The 19,857-nt window shown below is 37.5% G+C and overlaps 2 protein-coding genes and 1 long non-coding RNA gene across 3 annotated transcripts in view; 1 reads left to right on the forward strand and 2 right to left on the reverse strand.

Moving 5' to 3' along the window:
* The window catches only part of LOC107719713 (leukocyte immunoglobulin-like receptor subfamily A member 2), a 13,165-nt gene extending 4,432 nt beyond the window's left edge, over nucleotides 1–8,733 (reverse strand). Inside the window, exons 1-7 of the mRNA XM_016527199.1 lie at nucleotides 8,703–8,733; nucleotides 8,238–8,273; nucleotides 3,697–3,969; nucleotides 3,493–3,624; nucleotides 3,138–3,308; nucleotides 2,158–2,457; nucleotides 1,279–1,521 (exon numbers count right to left, since the gene is read on the reverse strand). Coding sequence (XP_016382685.1) covers nucleotides 1,279–1,521; nucleotides 2,158–2,457; nucleotides 3,138–3,308; nucleotides 3,493–3,624; nucleotides 3,697–3,969; nucleotides 8,238–8,273; nucleotides 8,703–8,733 — 1,186 coding nt within the window. The remainder of the gene's footprint in view (nucleotides 1–1,278; nucleotides 1,522–2,157; nucleotides 2,458–3,137; nucleotides 3,309–3,492; nucleotides 3,625–3,696; nucleotides 3,970–8,237; nucleotides 8,274–8,702) is intronic.
* Nucleotides 8,734–17,179: 8,446 nt separating this feature from the next.
* LOC107719714 (uncharacterized) overlaps nucleotides 17,180–19,857 on the reverse strand; it is an 11,090-nt gene continuing 8,412 nt past the window's right edge. The window contains exon 9 of the mRNA XM_016527200.1: nucleotides 17,180–17,491. Coding sequence (XP_016382686.1) covers nucleotides 17,457–17,491 — 35 coding nt within the window. The 3' untranslated portion in view covers nucleotides 17,180–17,456. The remainder of the gene's footprint in view (nucleotides 17,492–19,857) is intronic.
* Nucleotides 19,169–19,857, forward strand: part of LOC107719709 (uncharacterized) — a 3,808-nt gene continuing 3,119 nt past the window's right edge. Inside the window, exon 1 of the long non-coding RNA XR_001637543.1 lies at nucleotides 19,169–19,433. This is a non-coding gene — a long non-coding RNA (uncharacterized LOC107719709). The remainder of the gene's footprint in view (nucleotides 19,434–19,857) is intronic.

Below are 19,857 nucleotides of genomic sequence, written 5' to 3' on the forward strand. Positions count from 1 at the left end.
GGAAAAAAATCAGATTGAGTGAAAAAATTTGGGGTGGGAGGAAAAAATATTTGTCAGATTTTTTGCGTTCTCTCGCAAAACTTTTGCGTTCCCTCGAGAAACTTTGCATTCCCTCGCAAAACTTTTGCATTCTCTCGCAAAGATATTTGCGTTCCCTCGCAAAACGCAAATATCTTTTGCGAGAGAACGCAAAAGTTTTGCGAGGGAACGCAAAATATCTTTGCGAGAGAACGCAAAAGGGAACGCAAATATCTTTGCGAGAGAAAGCAAAGTTTTGCGAGGGAACGCAAATATCTTTGCGAGAGAACGCAAAAAAAAAATTCCTCCCACCCCGAATTTTTTTTCCCACCACCATGTCCCTTTAGGGGCTCCGTAAAAGCAGCCATGTTGAGTTGTGAAATGTGGGGCAGGTGAATAGTTTTCTGCAGTAAATGTTCCTACTTGCAAAAAAAAAAAGCAAATATCAAAGGGATCTATATGGGTCATTTTTGACCCATGTGTGTAAAATTGATGTAGAAATACAAAAACGTGTTTTTTTTTATGAAGTAAAGAAAGGAAAAATAAACAATGATTTGTGGAAATCAAAAACAAGATATTTAATGAATACCTGGAATAATAAATGAGAAAATATATTTCTTTCAAAGATTCAGCAATGAATCACTCAGGCATGATTGAAATAACATAGGAAATAAATATGGGTGATTTTAGAAAAATAAACAAAATTATTTGTGGAAGTCAAAAACAACATATCTGGAATAATAAATGACAGAAAACATTTTTTCAGAGATTCAGCAAAGAAATCCATAACTGAAATAACACAGGAAATGAATACGGGTCATTTTAGACCCATGTTGTGCATTAGAAGGGTAATGACACAAAAATGAGTTTTATTCAGAAAGTAAGAAAGAAAAAATAAGGATTTGTGATGATCAAAAACAAGTTAATTGAGGAATTCATGGAATTAATTGATGAAATTAATTTCTTGCAAAGATATAGAAAAAATAAACTCAGTCGGGTCACTTTAGACCCATGTTGTGCATCAAAGGGTTAATAAGGCAGAAAATGAACCTTTGTTGTTTCTGTAGCGGCACAGCAGGACCAAAAAAACAATGATCAAAAATATAACAGTCAGTCCAGCAGTCACTCCAACTATCACTGGATCGAAACCATCAGGTCCTGATCTTCTGGAGGAAGCTGAGATGAACACATTTTACAGTCATATTAGTGCTGTTTATTATACAGAAGCATTTCAATAGTGTTTACAGTTCCTAGTCTCACCTGTGACTGAGATCCAGCTCTTGGGTGACTCTCCTCTCTCTGGGTGTTTGCAGTAGTAGAAACCCTCATGTGACTTTGAGACAGTAGAGATGATCATCTCTGTAGTTTGATTCTGGATGAGTGATCCATCTTTATAGAAATCAGCTCTGAGGTTTGGTGGGGTTGAAAACTGATCTAAACAGCGTAGAGTCAGAGTTTCTCCTTCAGTCACAGGATGAACAGGACTCTCCAGAATCACACCAACTACAGAAACAGAGCAAACATCAACTGACAAATAGTAAGATTATAGTAAGAATGTAACAACAATGTGGAGACAACAACAACAATAATAATAATAATAATAATAATGCGTTTTATTTAGAGGTGCCTTTGAAAACACTCAAGAACACATTACAACTTGATGACAATCATAAATTACAAGACAGTAATACAATCAAAGCAACATCTATTCAACATAAAGATAACCCATAAATTACAATTAATCAGGAAAAGCTTATTTAAAAATATGAGTTTTAAGATATGATTATTTTTTATGACAAAAGTCAAAGGTTGACTACGTTCTAGCTTATGGAAAATGTGAGACGTAACCCAAATAGGACAGAGTTACAATAATCAATACAAAAATAATAATAACAAATTTTCTCATGGGGGTTATGAAAAATATAAACAAATAAACATGACATGTGGGTAAATGACTGCACGATTCTGGATACATTTAGAATCTCAATGTTTTGAGCAATGGTTTAATAGTCAAAGGTTTATTAGTCTAGTGGATTCATTGTCATTTAGGAATAAGATTGAATTGAGATCACAATCTGGCTATTTAAATCTGAAACAAGAAATGAGGGTTTTGTGAAAAATACAGAAACACAGACTCACAGTGTACAGTGATATTAACAGGATGATGTTTATCTCCAGATTCAGACTCACACCAGTAAACTCCAGTGTCATATGGGATGGTGGAGCTGATTGTACAAGTAGATCCTGTTTGTGATCCCCACACTGATGATGAACAATCTTCCAGCCCCCATCTCTCTGTGTATCTTCTCACTGTCCATCCAGTAGATTTAGTCTGGTCCTCACAGCTCAGAGAGAGAGAGACTAATGTGAAGTGTTGAGTTCTGCTGGGACTGACGATCAGAGAGACTGGAGGAGAAACACCTGAGAAGACAATTACAGCTACAATTCAGAAATCAAGTCAAGACAGTTCTATTTAAAACTTCATAAACAAAATTACACCTTAAAATATTAAAATATGTAATTATGCCATCAGCAAGCAAGCCAAAGACAAAAACCTCCATAAGGTGTAACTTTTGGAGAAAACAAAACAAACAAAAAAAACCTTGGGAGAAACCAGACTCAACTTCTGTTCAGTTCTGCTTTGCCTGTACAGTGTGAACCTAGTAGTATTTATAGTTAACTGAGTGACTCGAGTCCGAGTCACTAACTCGAGTGCCCATCTCTGGTAAGAATGTATCAACAATGTGGAGACAACAACAATAATAATAATTTTGGATATATTGAGAATCACAATGATATATACCATATATATATATATATATATATATAATCAAATGTAATAATCAAGGTGTGGTCAATAACATAAAAATTTAAAATAAATTTTATAATAAAAACACTATTTAATAAATAGGTCAGATTATACATTTTTATTACACCTATTTGATTATGTTCTCTCAAGTCCACTTACGTAAGTAACACTTTTGTGCCACAATAGTTTAGTTTATATATTTTTCATGACAATTTTACACCATTATAATTAAATGTTTTTCAAGGTTTTGCTGGTTAGTTTGGTCTGTTTAGGACCTCCTCACTCATTCTGTGGTTCAGTTTAAACTCACCAGTGACACATATTAACTGTGTGTTGCTGATGGTTGTGTTATAGGCTGGTTTTCCTCTCTCTGCTCTGCACACATAAACTCCTGTGTGTTTTGGAGCAGCAGAACTGACAGTGTAGTTTCCTCCAGCTCCTCTGCTGCTGTCTGAGAGCAGATCATAACGATATCTGTAGTCTGTATAAAGTGAAAAAGTGCAGTTACCTCAAGAAATGAGCAGACATTTTTACATGAGTTTTATAAAAGACCTTTGATGGTATAATCAGAGTATTCAGACTGATTAAATATATTTAATCTCTATAATATGTTTTTATGAAACCAGTTTATTCAGATGTTATACATGAAGCACATTATATCTTACCTGATGAGACAGTTTCAGTGAACCAGCTGAATGTCCAGCCTGTAGAGGAGCCGTTAACCTCACAGATCAGAGTCACTGGATCTCCTTCAGTCAACCACGTCTGTGGAGAAACACTTAAAACTGCTCTGGGAACTGAAGTTGAGAAATCACTCATTAATAACATGTTAAACGTGTGTGTGTATGTGAAGAGTTGATCAAACTCACCTGATACTGTCAGTGTAACTTCATCACTGATGTGTGATCTGCGTGATCCGTCTGTCTCTACTCCGTAACAGGAGTATTTACCTGCGTCAAACTCAGTAACAGGACTGAATGTGTGTTCCTGTAGTTCACTGAAAACACCGGTTGAATCTTCTTTATACCAGCTGTACTTCCAGCTAGTGACTCCTTCAGCATTTATGTCACATCTGAGAGTGACTGTCTCTCCTCTGAATACATGTTGAGCAGGTTTAATGGTCCCTGTGGGTTTTGGTTTTTCTGTGCAATGACAACAATTCACAATGAAAACAATGTGCTGCTTTTGCTGTATGAACACATTTGCTTGACTGTAAAACACACACGCTAAAACAGATGAGACTGGAGTGTTGCTCTCTATAGCTGTTATAGTCGTTTATAAAAGATTTGTCAATACACAATCATTGGGAATTTGGAAACATGAGATGTGAAAATTTTCCAACAGAAGATCTTGTCTCTCACTGTTTCGATTTTAATTCCACAGAGAATGAAAAAAAATATATACAGACTAATGTTTCTTGTCACACCTCAGAACTGTCACATGAATAATGCAAGGCCTTGAACTCGCCGCGTTGGACACCCACATTCTCACGCACAGAATCCCAGTGTTTCCCACAGGATTTTGTAAGACTGTGGTGGGTGGGCCTCGGTTCCTCTAGGGGTCCATTTTCCCCGGAAGAAAATTGTGTACATTTTAAAGATAAATGTATCTATCTGGGGCACTTTGAGAGTTCAATATTAAGAGCTCCAACACAGGTTCAGTGTGCAAACTAAACAAATAAAAGAGCTGGTGAATTGACTTTGCTTTTATTTTGGCGGAAACTGCAGCTGAGATTTTATTTTGGCGGAAAACACCAACTTCTGTGAAAACAGGTTTACTAACGTGTCTCATTTCAAATCTAGTGAAATACTGTAAACCGTTGCGTTCTCAGATGCGCGCTAAACTCACAGCACATTCAAAAACAGACTTCACTGCATTCACTGTGAAAGGAGTTGCTCTGAGACGCGGGAAACACTGGATAATGAGCTGATCGCGTGATAAAAAGTGCGCGATCGGCATTGAAACAAGCAGCGCAAACAGACTTGATGAGGGGATAAAGCCATATACGCTTTAGTTTGTTTGACGGACACTTAACAAAAGCAATGGCACCAAACAAAACGTTAAATACCTTTTATGTTATAATGAGGAGCATCATCAATATATTTTCGGTTTATTACGAAACTGTGGTGGGACAGATTAGACTGTGGCGGGCCACCACAGACTAGTTAAAAAATGGGAAACACTGGGATCCGGCTCTCCCTGAGCATTGGGTCGCAGTGGCAGGCCTTCTGCAAACCTGGGACGCACCCCAGATCTCACTGCTGCAAGACTTCACTCGATTCCCGCTTCGGCTCAGCTTTTCACCGCGGTTCTTCCTGCCGCAGCGCCGTACGCCATATTAAAGTACAAATTGCATTTCAATAGATGGATGGATAAGATTAATTTTTGTTTTTTAGATAAGATCAATAGTGGAAGAGGAACGTTTCACTGTTGATCACAGTGGATAACAGTAAATGATTAACAATCATAGGTACAAAACCAGCTGATGTGCCGCTCGGCTGGCAAGCTACTTCAATACTTTTTTTTCTTTTTGTGTGGTAGAGGAAATGTATGCCTTTTATCATTTTATTACTTTTTAAAAGCTGCCAAATACATTTATAAATAGCTACATTTGTTGCTAGGCGCTTTGAAAAACAAGTTGCTAGGGTAGTCTGAGAAAATGCTAATCTAGCAACAAATTGCCAAGTTGCCAACACTGCGAGTTACACAGGCATTTCAGCATGTCCCGCCAAATGTCACAAAACACTCCCCTTTCCCACAACCTACAGGGGCTGAAGAAAGCACGAAGCTGGTTACACTTGCAACAAAGGCCCACGCATCTCAGTCTTTTCTAATAACACTTTTTTCCTTTCAGCGACCTCCAGGTCCCATAGCAGACTCTAGCGCAAGGCTGCCTCCGCTAGCGGTGCAGACTACACAGGCTCTTCAGGATATCACAAACCACTCCCCTTTCCCGCGGCCTACAGCGGCTGAAGAAAGCGTGAAGCTGCTTCCGCTTGCAACACAGGCCCTCACATCCCAGTCTTTTCCTCCTGTTATTTCTAACCCCTTTTTCTTTTCAGTGGCCTCCAGCTCCCATAGCAGACACTAGCCCATAGGTCAAGTTAAGCGTGAGGCTGCCTCCGCTGACAATCGCGGCCCCTGCTCCTCTCCCTCACAGCTATCTACTTCATTCAAAATCACAACATTCTATTTTCACAGCAACATCACTGCCTGTCCCACTATATTATGTCGCCTCAGAGCCACCCCCAGTGGCTCCCAACATCTGAGCGCAGATCTTGGCAGGTGCAGACATAGACCTCTCATCTAGGACCGTCACTAACGATTAATTTGGTAACCGAGTTATCGGTCAATGTAGTACTCTTTGCAGATGCAGTAGCAATGCCCGCTTCCACAGAAGCCACTTTCTCTTTTCAGATTCCGCAGCAGTACTCACTCCCGCAGGAGCCTGTATCTTTACTTCCCACTGCCGCAGCATTGCTCGCTTCCGCAGAAGCCACTTTCTCTTTTCAGATACCACAGCCATACCCGCTCCCGCAGGAGCCTATACCTTTACTTCCCACTGCCGCAGCAGTGCTCGCTTCCGCAGAAGCCACTTTCTCTTTTCAGATGCTGTAGCAGTACCTGCTCCCACAGAAGTTTTCTTTTCAGATGACGGAGCAATACCCACTTCCACAGAAGCATCCTTCTCTTTTCAGATTTCACATAACAGTGCCCACTCCTGCAGGAGCCCGTATCTTCACTTCCCACTGCCGCAGCAGTGCCCGCTCCCGCAGAAGCCACTTTATCTTTTCAGATGCCACAGCAGTACCCGCTTCCACAGAAGCCACATTCTCTTTCCAGATGCCACAGCAGTACCTGCTTCCGCAGAAACCACTTTCTCTTTTCAGATGCCACCGCATAGCCCACTTCCGCAGGAGCCTGTATCTCTACTTCCCACTCATCTCTACTTCCCACTGCCACATCAGTGCCCGCTCCCATTTTCAGATGCTGTAGCAGTACCTGCTCCCACAGAAGTTTTCTTTTCAGATGACGGAGCAATACCCACTTCCACAGAAGCATCCTTCTCTTTTCAGATTTCACATAACAGTGCCCACTCCTGCAGGAGCCCGTATCTTCACTTCCCACTGCCGCAGCAGTGCCCGCTCCCGCAGAAGCCACTTTATCTTTTCAGATGCCACAGCAGTACCCGCTTCCACAGAAGCCACATTCTCTTTCCAGATGCCACAGCAGTACCTGCTTCCGCAGAAACCACTTTCTCTTTTCAGATGCCACCGCATAGCCCACTTCCGCAGGAGCCTGTATCTCTACTTCCCACTCATCTCTACTTCCCACTGCCACATCAGTGCCCGCTCCCATAGGAGCCTGTATCTCTACTTCCCATTAATTTCTACTTCCCACTGCCGCAGCAGTGCCCGCTTCCATAGAAGCCACATTATCTTTTCAGATGCCACAGCAGTGCCCGCTTCCGTAGAAGCCACATTCTCTTTTCAGATGCCGCAGCAGTGCCCGCTTCCGCAGAAGCCACATTCTCTTTTCAGATGCCGCAGCAGTGCCCGCTTCCGCAGAAGCCACATTCTCTTTTCAGATGCCGCAGCAGTGCCCGCTTCCGCAGAAGCCACATTCTCTTTCAGATGCCGTAGCAGTGCCCGCTTCCGCAGAAGCCACATTCTCTTTCCAGATACCACCGCAATGATTCTACTCCAAGCGACGTCCAGCACCCCACCAACCTTAAGCTCTGCAAGTTTTGGGGGGTTATCAACCCCCCACTGTGGCTGCTGTCCCATGCTAATTGCATCTTTTGGGGGGAGCGCTCTGGGTCTGGCCTAAATTCCGAGCTTCGACCCCTCTCCCCGGACAGGGAGAGTACCCCGGGTTCGGGAGGAATTACCGAGCTCGGAGCCCTCTCCCCGGACAGCAGGCCAAATATGCATACCATTCATCCTGCTTTATTGTCTGTAAGACGAACTCTTGAATTGACAATAAAAATAATGAGCTGCTTTTACTGTATGAACACATTTGCTTGTCTGTAAAACACACATGATAAATCAGATGAGACTGGAGTGTTGTTCTCTATAGCTGTTATAGTCATTTATAAAAGATCTGTCAATACACAATCATTGAGAATATGGAAACATGAGTTTACCAAGAGTAGATCTTGTCTCTTGTTGTTCTGATTTTGATTTCACAAAGAATGTAAGAAATATATCTGCTGTTTTTGATAGATAGACTGATGTTTTTTTGTGTGTGTTTTGTCACACCTGAGAATTGTAACATGAATAATTCAACTTGTTAAAAGGGTGCATTTATAATCAAAATAATATGTAATTTCTCAAAACTCAGTTGGTTTCTAACAGTTAATGTAGAATTACTGATATGTGTTGAGAATATATGACTCAAATTGACTCACCTTCAGTATGTCCAGAGTAGATGTTTGAAATCAGTACTAAAACACAAAGAGAAAAACTCATTATAATGTAAACAATGAATTGACAATTATACAGATGAACAAATATTACGATATTGTGTGGGGACTGTATATGTGTATAGATAAACATGAAAACATCTGACTGGTATTTTATAGATTTGGTCATAGCAGAGAACTGTTTCAGGAACTTCAAGGCAACAGTCTGATCATGAGCAGAAGAATAAAGACAAACTCTTACTAACTGCGTACTAGTGAATATTACAACAACAGGGACAATAACTGCAAAACAAACCAACAGAACTGATTCAACACCATTATAAAGCACAAAAGTTTGAAACTCTGAGAGCAGCAAGAAATGACAAAAATCTAGGAAAACTAAAACACTTGATCATTTACATAATATAATAGCAATTCCACTGAAATACATTTAGAGAAAATAATACTCACAGAGCACAAGAGGAAGTTGACTGAGCTCCATACTGACTGAATGATGAAAGACGGTTAAAGACACAGACTGTCTTAAGGACTCAAGACTTCCTGAAACCTGCCGTCAGATCTTTAGAAACATCATGACAGATTAAAGACATACACTGTAACCGATTTTTGTAATTTGAACAGTATTTTACTGGAATATGTACAGTAAGATACTGTAAAATGTGTATACAGTAGTTTACTGTAAACAGCAAAGGATTATGGGAAAATATACGGTCACTACTGTATTTCTTCACTACTGTAAATCCATTTACAGTAAACTATTGTACATTTACAATAGTGAACTTGCCCGCGAAAAACTGACCAGTGGCAAGGGAGATTTATTTTTTGACTGTCTGGTGGAAATGGACGTAAAAGGATAAAAGAGAAATGTTTCACAATTAACTCGACAAAAAGGTTAGTATATTATTTCTGTTTTATGCAAAACTTCGATATTTTAAGATGTTTTCACTTGTTAACAGCAAACTAACATTATTCATCGTGTCGTTTTTCATGTCGGGAGTTGGAGCCTTTTTTTCTGACTGACGGCCGGAATGCCGCCAAAACGCTGATAACATCGACTGGTGAGTAAGTTAAGGTCACCTGTACTAGTCGAAATAAACTTTAGTTAAACCGAGAAACACGTTTGTACGTTCTGCTGCCCTGCAAGTTAGCTCGTCTGGCGAGTTGTTATTTAACCTTAAAAGTGAATTAAGGTAAAATACTGAGGTAAAGTGCGTTAGGCAACACCGCTGTTTCAGTGGAGATTTTACACAGTATTTTGTAGTAACGTTACTTCTTTTGTTTGTTATTTTCAGGTTTCTAGACTGGATGTCGTCTGCAACGTCGGAGGTGTATTTTGGAGCCTCATCTTTTGAATGCCATAGTATCGATGATAACATCAACTGGTATGATAATAAAGTCAGTTAGCCAAACACAGAGAAGCATATTATCTTTTCTGCACTGCCTCTTTATCGCAAGTAAGGGAATTCTCTTCAAATACTATTTAAGTTAGAAACGTGTGTACCAATGTTGTATGTAACTTTAGAGACGGTCCCTAAAAAGCAAATTATGCTCCCTTCGAACTGGTTGTCTTTAAAATACAAATCTTGTGTAATCTCAGGCTATCTGTAATCAGAAGCACATTTGAAACGGCAATATAATTTAATTTCATTCACATGTGTTTCATAAACGCATAATCCTTTATGGATTACAATCCGCCATCAAAATGATACATTTAATTATTCCAGCTGCTGTGAGAAAAGGCTACCGATCTGCCACCTGCAGGATCGTGAGAAAAGGCTATAAACGATTTGCCACCTGCAGGATCCTCACATGCGATAGCCTAGTAGCCGGGTAGACTTCTTTATATTTACAGACGTGACGTAATGATGCAGCAGCATGCTCGAATTTCCAGAGAAAGCCTACCCGTACCACTCAAATTAGAAAACATTATTATAAGCTAACCGTTGTGAATCGGGCTAAAGTAAGGCGATAGTTTTGAACAATGGTTGGTTATGTACATGCTCAAATATTGATTTCGGATCATTTTTAACCAAAAAAAGTTACGGACTGCAGCTTTAAGAAACACCACTGTTAAGAAAGCAAAAAACAGGATCCTGACTATGAGGGGCAGAATCATCATACACCCAGCTGTCCATTTGACAGAAATGCAGAATTAGGTAACCCAAAATACATTTTGTTTTACATTGCATTTACATTTATGCATTTGCCAGATGCTTTTATCCAAAGCAAGTTACATTGTATTTAAAGTACACATTTTATTAAGTTATTCATTCCCTGGGAGTCTAACAGGGGTGGCGCTAGGGGTGGGCTAAGGGGGCTGAAGCCCCAAATGTTTTTGTTACAATGTCTTGTGCGCATCAAGATTGAGTTTTCATGCGCATTAAAATTATTTCTATTAAACCAGCACTTAAACAGCAAAATGCAGCTGCTTCAGGTATCTTTAACTTACTGTAGCCTATAAATTCATAATACTGATCTCACCATCTGTCAAAATTAGATTATTGTTACTGTATAGCATCAAATATAGATTTTTTATCATAGTAGGCTTATTATATGCACTGACTTTCTAGTACACACAAACGCATTTAGAGCGATTATATGAACAGATTGGTTAGCATTTAGCATGGTCTGTGGCAGGTTTTACTAAGTGTCAGGGCAACAAAATTCAATGAACAAGAAGTTAATATTAATAATAGTTAATATTAAAATAATAAGTGATTTAAATCATGAAGAATTGTCTTTTTGCTCTATTTTGCAAAAACAGTTCGAAACAAAGCCATATTGTGCATCTCTTCACACAGCAGTGTTTCATTACAGAATTAATTTACTTTTTTTGAACACCTTGAATCAGTAATTCACTGACCCATTCATAAAACATAAAAACAGTTTCTTATTTCATTCCTGGATGAACTAATTTTGTAGTTTTGAACTAATCAATTGAATAAATGACTCAACAATTCAGTCATTAAGACAGTGGCTTGCTGCCACCAACTGGTAATTTTAGTCTTATTTTTAAAATTATCATTCTATATTTTTCTATCATTACATATTTCTGTGTTCTAAATTTTATATTTAAAACATTAATTTCATAATATTATTTATGCAATTTGTAAGTGCAAATTATAATTAATTATACTTGTCTCTTTAAAAAATAAAATAAAAAATAAGCCACTTAGCCAATGTAACTTTTCAGCATATAGCCTATTTTATTTAAAGTGTATCCCATGTATTCTGATACATACATTAATGTCTATGGGCTAAGCCCCGGATATTCACTCACCGTAGAATTGCACCTGGAATCAAACCCATTATTTCAGCACTTTGCTCTACTGATTGAGAATCCATTGTAAACAATGGAGCTTTAATAATTTGAATGTGATGGATTATGTACCTTCCTTGTAGGTGTGTTCAGATGTAGTATATAACGTTTTTATTAACGTCAAAGTGCATACAGCACCAAGTTTGACAGTTGAGGCAAATTCTGTAAACACTGCTTTGAAAAATATTGCTTTTTTTCTTGTGCTTGCAGGTTCATTCAGAGAGTCAACCTTTGTGGCACCAAATGCATTGAAAGTCACAGATCACCTGGAATTCTGGAAAGAAGGTGCAGCCTGACACCGTGTCTACACTGGACGCGAGTGGCACGGCGCGACAAAATACTATAGAACTCATTATAATCAGAGATGCTGTCTACACTGGATGTGGCGCGGTGCGACACGACAAATCCCCAACAGAAAACTGCTGCTGCGTTCTACTGTATTTATGACATATTGACACAAATTTCAAACGATTTTCAATGGTCGCTTTGTCGCGTGTCTACACTGGACGCGAGTGGCACGGCGCGACAAAATACTATAGAACTCATTATAATCAGAGATGCTGTCTACACTGGATGTGAACAGAAAACTGCTGCTGCGTTCTACTGTATTTATGACATATTGACACAAATTTCAAACGATTTTCAATGGTCGCTTTGTCGCATCCAGTGTAGACAGACTTTAGCTGCGGCGCAGCGCGACACGACAACTGTCGCATCCAGTGTAGACACTGTGTGAATCCCATCCTGCTGTTTCTCATCAGAGAGCTTGTCAACTTTGACTGTCAAAATTACTGAAATTTAACACAACACCACAAACTAATTTTTACTGTTTTACAGGTGCATCTCAATAAATTAGAATGTCGTGGAAAAGTTCATTTATTTCAGTAATTCAACTCAAATTGTGAAACTCGTGTATTAAATAAATTCAATGCACACAGACTGAAGTAGTTTAAGTCTTTGGTTCTTTTAATTGTGATGATTTTGGCTCACATTTAACAAAAACCCACCAACTCACTATCTCAACAAATTAGAATACTCCATAAGACCAATAAAAAAAAACATTTTTAATGAATTGTTGGCCTTCTGGAAAGTATGTTAATTTACTGTACACACAAGTTTCACAATTTGAGTTGAATTACTGAAATAAATGAACTTTTCCACGACATTCTAATTTATTGAGATGCACCTGTATTTACACTACCAGTCAAAAGTTATTGAACAGTACGATTTTTTATGTTTTTAAAAAACACCAAGTTCTCTACTGCTCACCAAGCCTGCATTTATTTGATCCAAAGTGCAGTAAAAACATTAATATTGTGAAATAATTTTACTATTTAAAATAACTGTTTTGTATTTGAATATAATGTAATTTATTTCTGTGATCAAAGCTGAGTTTTTAGCATCATTACTCCAGTCTTCAGTGTCACATGATCCTTCAGAAATCATTCTAATATTCTGATTTGCTGCTCAAAAAAATATTATTATTATTATTTTTTTTTTTCAAACAGCTGAGTAGAATTTTTTCAGGTATCTTAAAGAAAGTTCAGAAGAACAGCATTTATCTGAATTAGAAATCTTTTGTAACATTTTAAATCTCTTTATCATCACGTTTGAACAATTGAAAGCATCCTTGCTAAATAAAAGTAGTAATTTCTATAATTTCTTTCCCCAAAAAAATTATACTGACTCCAGGCTATTGAATGGTATAGTGTATAATGTTACAAAAGCTTATTTCGGATAAATGCTGATCTTTGAATCTTTCTATTCATCGAAGAATCCTGAAAAAAATGTACTCAACTGTTTTAAATATTGATAATAATAATAATAATAATAATAATGTTTATCAGCATATTAGAATTATTTCTGAAGGATCATGGGACACTGAAGACTGGAGTGATGATGCTGAAAATTTGTAATTTGTACTTTTAAAAAGAAAATGTTCAACAATTAAAAAGAATATTATCAGAACTAAAGCTCATGCATTATTGTGATTTTTTTTTACAAAAGTACTGTACCACAATTGGATTGTTTTTTACAGGTAACAAATATTTAAACTAAATGAAAATAAACTCTACAGTACTGATACTGTAGATGCAATTACAGTAATAATAATGTGAACATTTTTACAGTAACTTACTGGCATCCAGCAAATTTACAGCAACCATTTACAGTGTACAAATGTACCCCATGTGCTACAGAAGATCTTTTGATAGTTGATAATCTTGTAACATGTTTTCACAAAATGTCACACTGACTAACATGCAAGTTTTCTACAGAAATGTTGTCATGACCCAGTCAGTATTAAATTGAACAGGATTTATTTGCTATTATGAACAGTTGTATTCTGGTGTGTTCAATGAACGAGAGAAATGAAACAATATTTTGATGGTTCTTTATTGCAATGGTGGTATTAGCTGTATTTATGTATTTACATGACAAAAATAAAGTGTACAACTGCTGCTCTTCTCTCAGTGGTTAGTGTGTTGGAGCTGAAAGAGAACAAACCAAACCACAACTATGAGCTCATGTCTATCTGATTCTATTCTATCAGGCCTCTGACACTGTTGATGCTGAGTCTGACACTGATATATGTGTACCTGTGAATTGAAACAAATGTAATGATTATAATTCCAGTTTATCTTAATGAATCCACCGTCTTAATTTGAAAAGGAAGAAATGCAGACTACACTGGTCACTGTTTCGCACTGTTGACTGAGTAGTGACACAGTCGGTTAAAACTGTAGCAAATCTGAAGAAAGCAACCATTATTTTATTTTTTTTTCTTAAAAATATTTTTTAGAAAGAAATAGCCAACATCAGACACCTGCATCAATATTTAACTGAGAGAATGATGTGAAAGAGGAAGTACAGGAGAAAGAATAAGCAGCTTGCATAACTTTACGCATTACTGAGAATTTCTAGTTGATGCTGCCGTGATGCCAAATAAACCACATGCAGTGTGAAGAGAAGCTCATATCAGTGGTTTTCAGATCTTGTTTTGTTAGTGCTTCTTGCAGAATGAGAAATGTTAGAAAAACGAAACACATACAAATTTAAATTACGTGAGAAGTGTCAATATCACTGTTGATCATATTTTTTTGTAAATCTCTATTCCTATTACAGTTTTCTCAGTTGCTCAGACACTAAAATTCATTATAAAAGCCAAATGTCACATTTTCTCAAATATTTCTCAGAACTATTAATGCTATTCTTGTTTCACAACTCTATTCAGCATTTGACACCATGTGTTCCTGTTCTGTAGCGTTCACAAACCATCAATGCCACTAAAACCAGCAGTTCTCTTCACTAGTGTGCAGCATTTTCACACTCCAGTCAGAACCACAGGATGTGTAAAAATAATCACATGTGAATTCTTGGGCTGTGGATACAAAAAAAATAAATACAAAATAAATAAATAAATAAATAAATGTTACATACTAACTGTAATCATTTTTGTAGATTACAGTAGCATTTTGTTCCAAAGTGCAAAATACTTAATAATTGACATGTAAAACCTGATTCACTGCAGTAAGAGATCATGGTTCATTTGCTTTTACTGTGACACTACAAGGATGTTTAAGAAAGCATGAGCTCCAGAATATTTTAAAAGGCACTGTTTCTTTATTTTTTTTAAAAAAGGAAACATGAACAGTTCAAAATAAGAAAAACCTACAAAGCATCTGCTACAAATCAGTGATACAAGTCAGAAGACTTCCATTAAGGAATCAGGAATATACATGCTTATAAATTACAGAGTGGATTCATGTGGTTATAATTTGTGAAGCAAACAAACATCACAGAGGCTAAATAGCGTTGCTATACTGAGACTTATATTAGGACTGAACTGCTTTACGATAGGGATGTGTGATAGGCTATGTATTGCTATGCTAATGACCAGTGTTGGGAGTAACGCATTACAAAAGTAATAATATTACAGTAGTATATTACGTTTTGCTGTAACGCAGTAATATAACGCATTACTAATCAAATTTGGGTAATATTATTACTCGTTACAATCTCAGTAACGCAAGTTACAACAACATATTTTAACTCAAAATTAAGTGGTGAATTTACCAACACCGCAAAACAGCACCAGAGAAAAAAATCCCGCGGGTAAAATAGTTTGTCTATTTCCTGTTGCTGGAATTAAATGGTTGAGATGACTGCAGAGACGGATTCTACATTTGTGAGATGGACACACTCCTGTTATTTTCAGTTCATCAGAGAAAAGGATAAGAATGCATAGTCAGGTGCAATATGTGCAACACCAAACTCTCAACATGGAGAAATAGCACGAGTAAAACCTGGAAACACCTGGACTGGTGCCACTAACACTAAGCTATCGGAGAGAGAGCTGCGGGGTCGGAGAAGAGAAAAAGACGGCGGACGAGCAACAAAAATTAAGTTTAACTAAAAATAAAATCTGTTTTTATTAAATCATAGCCTATATATAAAATGAATGAATGTGCGAAATATTTGACTTCAATAGCCAAATTAACAGATTAACAAAACGAAAGGAAAAGACTGAGAGATAGGCTATGTTGCTGAGTTTGGTTCATATGCTATTTGTGTGGCGCGGCGCTCTACGAAAGTCCAGGGAAAGGAAACCGAGATGACAGAAATAAAGTAAACACATTGCAGTTTCAAATGATCTGTATGACCAAAAATAACAGAGTATTTTTTTGTTGTTTGTTTCCGCTGTTCGATCGCGCCGGCGCCTCACGCACACACATACATGAAAGTAACTCAAAAGTAACTCAAAAGTAGTGTAACGCATTACAATTCAGAGACAGTAATATTGTAATGTAACTAATTACTTTCAAAAGACAGTAACTAGTAATATATAATGTATTACATTTTGGAAGTAACTTGCCCAACACTGCTAATGACACACAGCTCTACTTCTAACATCAACAATTTGATCCCACAGTAACTACACAAATCTCAGACTGCCTGATGGACATTTCAGCATGAAAACCCATCATCTACAACTCAATCTAGTGAAAACTGACTTTCTCATCTTTCCAGCCACTCCAACAATACAGCACAGCTTCACCATCCAGCTAAAATCATCAATAATCATCCCAATCAGATCAGCTGGGTGATTCTTAGACTATGGGCACTTTTATGTTCTTTGGTCATATTTATAAAAATACATATAATTTTGGACAAATTCCTCTTTCTTAGTCAAACTAACAATAAAACCACCTTAAAAACTTTTTACTACCTTTCTATTATGATTTTTTCATACTTTTCAACCTCCTTATAGGTGTCAAAATCACTGTTTCCTCCTTGTCGCACACCCAGACTTTTAAACTTCAACAATGAAAATACAGTTTAAAAATATGACTTATCTGGTAACTATTAATGTACCTGAATTAAGCACTAGTAAAATAATTAAAATACATAATAGTATTTAATGTGAGACCACGATCAAACTTTTGAACAAGTTTTTTTTATTCAACTTCACAAGGATAAAAGTGCCTCTAGTTGAAGAAACGCCCGGTTAGTCTTTAATGACCAGCTGACCTTCAAAGACCACATTCAAAGCATCTACTAAATTATTTAATTTCTTAGCTATTCCAAAGATAAACAAAGCAATGTATATAACAGCTTTTTTTTTTTTTTTTTTTACAATCCGATTAATTCCTGATGGATCAAATCAAGGTCTTCGCTACACATTTTCTCGTTGAATATTCTGTTTCACTCAGAAGTCAAAAGAGTTGTGATGCTGGTTCATGTTGACTTTAACAACTGTGAGATGCCAAAAGGAGTCGCTCCTAAAATGTGACTTTTACAGTAAGCAAGCATGTTCAGTCTGAACTGAGATACTGAGAGATTCCAGGATGAAGCTGAAGTTTTCTCACCGTCACGACAGATTAAGATCAGATCGCAGTTTCTTGCTCTTCAACAGATGAAACTGTTAAATACACAAATACAAAACAATCAAGCATTTACTTGAACAGCTATGTATGTTTTTCTCTCTCTATGTTTATTGTTTTTATGATTATGATTATGTTGTTAAAAAAAACATTAGCTGTTATAAATTCACTGTAAACCACAGCTTCACGGGGCTTATTGCTTTTATAAAACGGTTATTCCTTATACGTAGTAAGGTTTCACAAAATAAAACAGAGCAAATAAAGTGTAATGATATTAATAAAAACAGTATTCTTCCACCAAACAATGTAGTTCCTCAGAAACAGTTGTGGTTCCAACAAAGTGGTTGCCGAGCAACACACAGAAGTAAACAAAGGTGTATGTTTGTAGAGTAATTTACAACAGCTTCGAACACGGCTCAACCAATCAGAATCAAGGACCGGCACTATCTGTTTTATTAAAAAAAATGTTCATCAAGACAAACTTTAGGCTTGAGAAAGCCTCGCCTGAAAGTTTAAAGCAGTTGTAAAAGCTCGAAGTTTGAAAATATGATTAGCATGTTGCTAACATTGCTAGATAGATAGATAGATAGATAGATAGATAGATAGACTGTATAAAAAGAAGACAAGATGATCATTCTAGAGATGTTTCGCTGCAGAGAGCATCTCCGTTTTATTCTCATTAATGATGTAATAAAATGTATCTCCTGGCATCAAAACCAAAGACTGAGTGTGGTTCCTAAGATGAGCATCAGACGACACCACAAATTGGCGACCACGAAGGGACTGGAAAAGAGCAGAAGAGTGGACGGCCACTTTGGGCTAGCTGAGACAGGCAACACACGACAACGGTGGCCACCGAATATGTAAGCAATTTTGCTTATATAATTGGTGTGTGTTGTTTGCTGGCCGGCTCTTAGTGGTAAGGACACTTAAAATCTGCTCTTCCAGAATTAAAAATAAATTAAAAAAATAACAAAAATAAAGTAAAAAAGGGGTTTTTGATGCCAGAAGAAATAACAACGATAAAAAAGAGAAACAAAAAGGGAAAAAGAAAAAGAAATGATAGCCCTGTTCAAAAAGGAAGGGGAGGACATATTAATAAATATAAAACAGGCAAGAAAAATATTAAAAGAGGCAGACGAAGAAAAAGGAAAGATTATTATCTGAGCCACCCCCCTATTTGCCATAGAGGGAGAGGTCACAATCCTCAAGGGAACAGTAGAAATTCAACTGGAGAAATGCAAATAGAAGGACCAGTAAAGCTGAGAGTTGGAAGAAAAAAAGGAACCAGCTGTGAAAAACAAAAATAAAGTAAAAAAGGGGTTTTTGATGCCAGAAGAAATAACTGCATGCACAGATTTGGTTTAATATTGGGAAGGCCTTGATAGGTAACCTAAATTGAAACTGGATGGTGTAGGCAGAAATACATTACGTGTAATGGTCTGTGTTTATTGTGGATTGGGCCTAAAAGGGCAGCAATCAGCAATGAAGTAGATATAGTAAAGGAAAGCGTGCCAGTCCTACGGATACCGCTTTGAGAAAGAAAAAGGTGTAATGAGGCTCAAAGGGCTGCACGGGTAGGCAGAAATTCCTGCTGGGCACTGATTTTTTACTGAGTTAAGGGAGAAATTGTCAGTAAAAGAGCGAGAGCCCTGTAGGGCAGACGAAGAAAAAGGAAAGATTATTATCTGAGCCACCCCCCTATTTGCCATAGAGGGAGAGGTCACAATCCTCAAGGGAACAGTAGAAATTCAACTGGAGAAATGCAAATAGAAGGACCAGTAAAGCTGAGAGTTGGAAGAAAAAAAGGAACCAGCTGTGAAAACAAAGAGACAAGAGAGAAAAGAAAGTGAAGGATATTTACGGATGGAATGCTATAGACAGGCACGCATAGCATTAGAGAAGATGATAAACCAAGATAGAACAAGATTTGAGGAAGTGTTAGAAGAAATAGAAGAGAAAATTAAAGAATCAGAAAAAGTACTAGGTAAATAGGATTGAAAAGAGGCAGAAGTAAGTTGTTTGAAAGTACAGAGGAGGTGAAGGAAGGAGAGGAGTTATTTGATAGCAGAAAATGGGAACAGGGCAGAGAAAAAAGGGGCACTCAGACCACTGGCTATAACTCCCAATTTTAATCAAGGGAGCGCAGGGACAGTATGTCCCCTGGGCCTCACAGGACCTCGAAGGGTTGGTCACTCGTCTCCCCAATATTAATGAGGGTGCCGGCAAATGGATAAGAATATTTGAGGAAGAAACTATGGGCAAACTTTTGGCTGTGAGAGACATTAAAGCATTGCTGGCTAAAATAATAGGAGGGTCAAAGATGGATGCTATTCTTCAAACAACTACCCTGAACAAAGCAATGAACTCTCATAATATGGATGGAATTGTTTTTGATGCATTC

Source organism: Sinocyclocheilus rhinocerous, unplaced genomic scaffold, assembly GCF_001515625.1.
Source record: "Sinocyclocheilus rhinocerous isolate Xijiao unplaced genomic scaffold, SAMN03320098_v1.1 scaffold331, whole genome shotgun sequence".
Lineage (NCBI taxonomy): Eukaryota > Metazoa > Chordata > Actinopteri > Cypriniformes > Cyprinidae > Sinocyclocheilus > Sinocyclocheilus rhinocerous.